Here is a 4274-nt window from a genome sequence, read left to right as displayed (position 1 = left end):
GTTCCTATATTGATTTCTCTTTTTTCTCATTTTTTTTTCCTATTTCGTTTGTTTCTCTTCCGCTTGATGCTTCTGACTTCGAGCTATGGGTTAAATTTACCTACTGATGAATTAAAGCAGGTGTCATCACGACCTGAGAAATCAGATCATGACACTTAATTACGATGAATTAGTATAGTTGACTATAAACATGGGGTGTTAGTAAGTATTTACTGACAGATTACTCTAAATTGCTATTAGTTGGAGGATAAATTTCAATCTTTTGCAGTAAAATAACAACAACAATATTCTTTATTAACTTACTATCTCACGTGAAATCTTATAATTAACTTTTGATTTTTTTTTTTAAAAAATCTAACGTCCTTTATTAACTTACTACCTCAAGTGAAATCAATGATTAACTTATCTTAACTGAAACAAACAAAAAAAAACTAACATCATTTATTAGTTTGATCTCTAACAACTAACCTACCTTAAGAAATTTATTTGGAGATAATAATCTTATCATAATAATTATAATTTGCATTTTTTTCTATTTACTTGTTACCATATTTTAGTCAGTGGACACTTTGAAAAACACTATAAAATGGTCATTATTAGTTTTAAAAAAATATCAGTGAAGTAAATAAACAATTTGCAGCAACAAAAAAAATGGCAATTTCTAAAAGCATTTTTCTTGTAATTATTGCTATTGTGGCAACTTTGTTCTCTATAGTTTTGGCTACACCAGGGACTGCAACATTTTATACTAGCTATGTTCGTAAGTATTTTATTTCCCTTTCAATTTTTCTATTCTTAAACTTTTACTAAATAAAATAAAATCAATTAAATAGTCTATAGCTAACATGATTTTTTTGTTAATCCATTGCATCAGTAAATAGAGAATTAGTGACAAAAAATTTTCGTCGCAATTTCTTTTCTTTTTTTAAGTGACGGAAATGCCTATAAGACGAGTGACAACCAGATTTTTCTGATCGCTATATGGGCTATTATGAGCCAAATTCATACTTTTATGGACCGGTTTTCCATCATTAATAGCCATTTTTCTTGCAGTTTTCGTTTCTCAAAAATTAATTTTTGCTAAGATTTTTATATATTTCACTACACGTATATATTTTAAAATTATTTTTTAAAACAATAAAAAGGCAATTAATTTAGGTCTTATTGACTTATTCTTTAGTTTGACGGTTATGTCCAACCAAAAATCTGTTCCTTACCACTTCGCCACACCCCATTTAGATATCTATTCAATTCTCTAATTCAATAATCAATTTCATTCATTTATTCGCTTGAATTTAATTAATCTATACTGACATTGTAAAATATATTGTCTGATCGATAGCCTCGGCGTGTTATGGAAGCACACCCCAAGGCACAATAATAGCAGCAGCTAGTGATCCTCTATGGGATGGTGGGAAAATATGTGGAAAAACATTCAATGTGACATGTACTGGACCAACAAATCCAGTGCCACACCCTTGCACTGGAAAGAGTATTGTTGTGAAGATTGTTGATCATTGTCCTGGATGTGGTGGAACCCTAGATCTCTCTAAAGAAGCTTTTTCAACCATTGCTAATCCTGTGGCCGGTGTTATCAAGATCGATTATGTCCAGTAAGTAACAACTAGTATCTATAGGCAAATTTAATTTCTCATGAAAATTTCTGAGGGAAGTTCGTTTAGAAATTGGCTCATCAGAAGATTTTCTGATGGACATTTTGTTGGAAATTCCACATATCTCCAACGGACCTCCTTTGGAAATTTCAATCTGAAATTTGCCTGTTTGTAATATGTAGTGGACTTTTTACATATACATATCTTTAGAAACTATTACATTCAGATGAACTCTTTATATGCTACATCTGTCACTCAATATATCCCCCCCCCCCCCTCCCCCCCTTCCCCCTTCCTTCCCATTAAATGATTTTTACATTTATTTTGTGTTTTTTTGGACTTGTAATTTATGATTTGTTTTGCTCTATGATTTTCAGGATTTGATAAGGACATCAAGAAATCTTTAATTAATCAACATGCTAATTTTTAGAACAATATGGAACATGGAAATCAAGTTTATACTATACTATATGTTGAACTATATTCCTTAATGAAGTTGATTTGATCAATTCACAATATGATACATGTACTTATCAATTCTAAGAATTATTAAAGTTCAATCTTACTTTTTTTCCATTTGTTCCATACATCAATTGTCCTATACACCTTAATCCCAAATATTATATAATAAATAATTAAAAGTAAAACTTCAAAAGTTTTTTTTATTTTTTACTTATTTATAATTCTTTGACAAGAATAAAAGAGACTCCTAGAAGATAATAACCAAAAGTTGAACATCTGAATATGTAACACATGAAATACTAAGCCTTCGTAATTCGTATATTTTGTCCAATCAAACTAATGGTTTATTTGAGGTAAATTCGAAATTATTTAAATTATGTAATCACCAATTACTGACATTGTTAAGAGATCCAAAGTGATTTGATTATAATTCTTTAATGGTGGGTAGTGATGATTGTAAATGATGGCTAACAGTGATGATAATTAATTTTGGTAATTAATAGTAGTGATAGTTGTGGTTGGGCTGAAGATGATGGATGTGGATGGTAGGTGGTGGTTATTGACAGTGATGATAGTTGTGGCTGAAATGGTGGTTGTGGGTAAAAGTAGATGAATAGCGGTGAACTGTCATTTTTGTACAAATTATTTAATAGACATCTTAATGATATTAAGAGTTTGTTATAAATCTTAATAATATATATCTATCGAGACCCATTAAGTGGTTGAAAAATAAGAAAAACAAATGCCCTAAATGATTAAGATTCACTCCTTGAATACAAACAGACTTTAATAACTGAGATCTGAATGATTAAGATTACGACATTCATTAAGTCTCCTCTCAAGTAATCTTCAAACTTTAAATATTATTTGTTAAAATTTCAACCAAATATTGTCCAAACACACTCAACTCAATCACCATAGAAAACCATTTTATCATTAAAACATGAACTTTATACAAGATCCCAAAAGAATTAATGTTGTGTCACAACTTATTTAATGTGTCAAATGTCTACTTAAGGCTAGGAACACAACTTTATAAGCACAACTTTATTAATTTTGTGTGACACTCAAATCCTTAGTCTCACTCAATTACTCCATCATAATCTCTTCTTCAAGCACAACTTCACTTAGAGTTTTTGCTTCCTCATCCAAATGTGTTTTAAAATCACAAATCTTAGTGCATAGGCACTTTCTTTGGAGTTTGCTACAATGTCCATCTGTAAACTTCTCTGTGAGACAAGCTTTTCTACATGGTGGGGCAGTAATACATAATCCTTTGAAAGTTTGTCTTGGTGATTTGCAAATGTGTTGAGCTTGTACCTCTACAATCATTCACAAGCATTTACAAATGTTAGAATAAGAGAGACTTAATCGGAAGAAATATTGCTCTTATAATCTTTCAATACACTATAGAGGTGATCATTATTATAATTTAATCCTACACTATTTCAAGTCTTTAGGTTTCATCTACCTAATTATATATTTTTTAAATGTGATCCCAGAACAGAAATAGAGATTCTAGCCCCCACCCTCTTTTTTTTTTTTTTTTTTGATTTATAAAAAGCAGACTTGAGTAATTGCACAACAAGAAATAAAGTAATATTTTGACCAAAAAAATAGAGTAATGTTATGCATTATTGTTTATTATTTTTATGAGGTTTTAGAGGAATAAATGATGAAGACAAACCATAGGCAACAAAGAGCATATCATTGCCAAGACAAGAAATGCCATGAAGCAAACGGAGTGAGCCATAGTCCCTTTGAGTAAAAGAGAATGGAAATTTTTTTAATAATGAGAAAGAATATTGCAATTTTGAGTCGTGTATAAACACTAAATAATGGAGATATTTATAGGTAGTAAAATAAGAGTAAGACCAAAAAAGTTAATTTTAGTCAATGTATGATTCACAAATGATGAATACATGTAGTTGATTAATTTTAAGAAAAAAGGGTTCATTGATTTTTTTTTTCTATGTTGGAAATTATTTTGAGTATGCTTTATCAAGTGCAAGAAACTTACAAGGTGAAACTTATTTTGAAGGGGAGATTGTTTGGCGCATGAACTGTCACAATCTGATTCCGAGTGTGATGGCACCTGTCCTTTCCCAACGAACAAGTCAGCCTAAAATTCAACATTTTGATAAATAAAGCAAAAAAAGTCTAAGTAGGTAAATAATAATCAAAGGCGGAAGTCTTTCA

The 4274-nt window shown here is 30.1% G+C and overlaps 1 protein-coding gene and 1 pseudogene across 1 annotated transcript; one reads left to right on the top strand and one right to left on the bottom strand.

The window, feature by feature from the left end:
- The first annotated feature begins 651 nt into the window (after positions 1-651).
- LOC129893530 (putative EG45-like domain containing protein 1) lies at positions 652-1617 on the top strand. The gene is made up of 2 exons (XM_055969080.1): positions 652-760; positions 1343-1617. Exons 1-2 carry the CDS (start codon positions 652-654, stop codon positions 1615-1617), a joined length of 384 nt encoding a protein of 127 aa, XP_055825055.1.
- Positions 1618-3164: 1547 nt separating this feature from the next.
- On the bottom strand, positions 3165-3828 carry LOC129893211 (defensin-like protein; annotated as a pseudogene).
- Between the last annotated feature and the right edge of the window lie 446 nt (positions 3829-4274).

The sequence above is a fragment of the Solanum dulcamara genome, chromosome 6 (assembly GCF_947179165.1).
Source record: "Solanum dulcamara chromosome 6, daSolDulc1.2, whole genome shotgun sequence".
NCBI lineage: Eukaryota > Viridiplantae > Streptophyta > Magnoliopsida > Solanales > Solanaceae > Solanum > Solanum dulcamara.
Note: the sequence above shows the minus strand (reverse complement) of the source record. Positions and strands in the feature narration are given on the sequence as shown.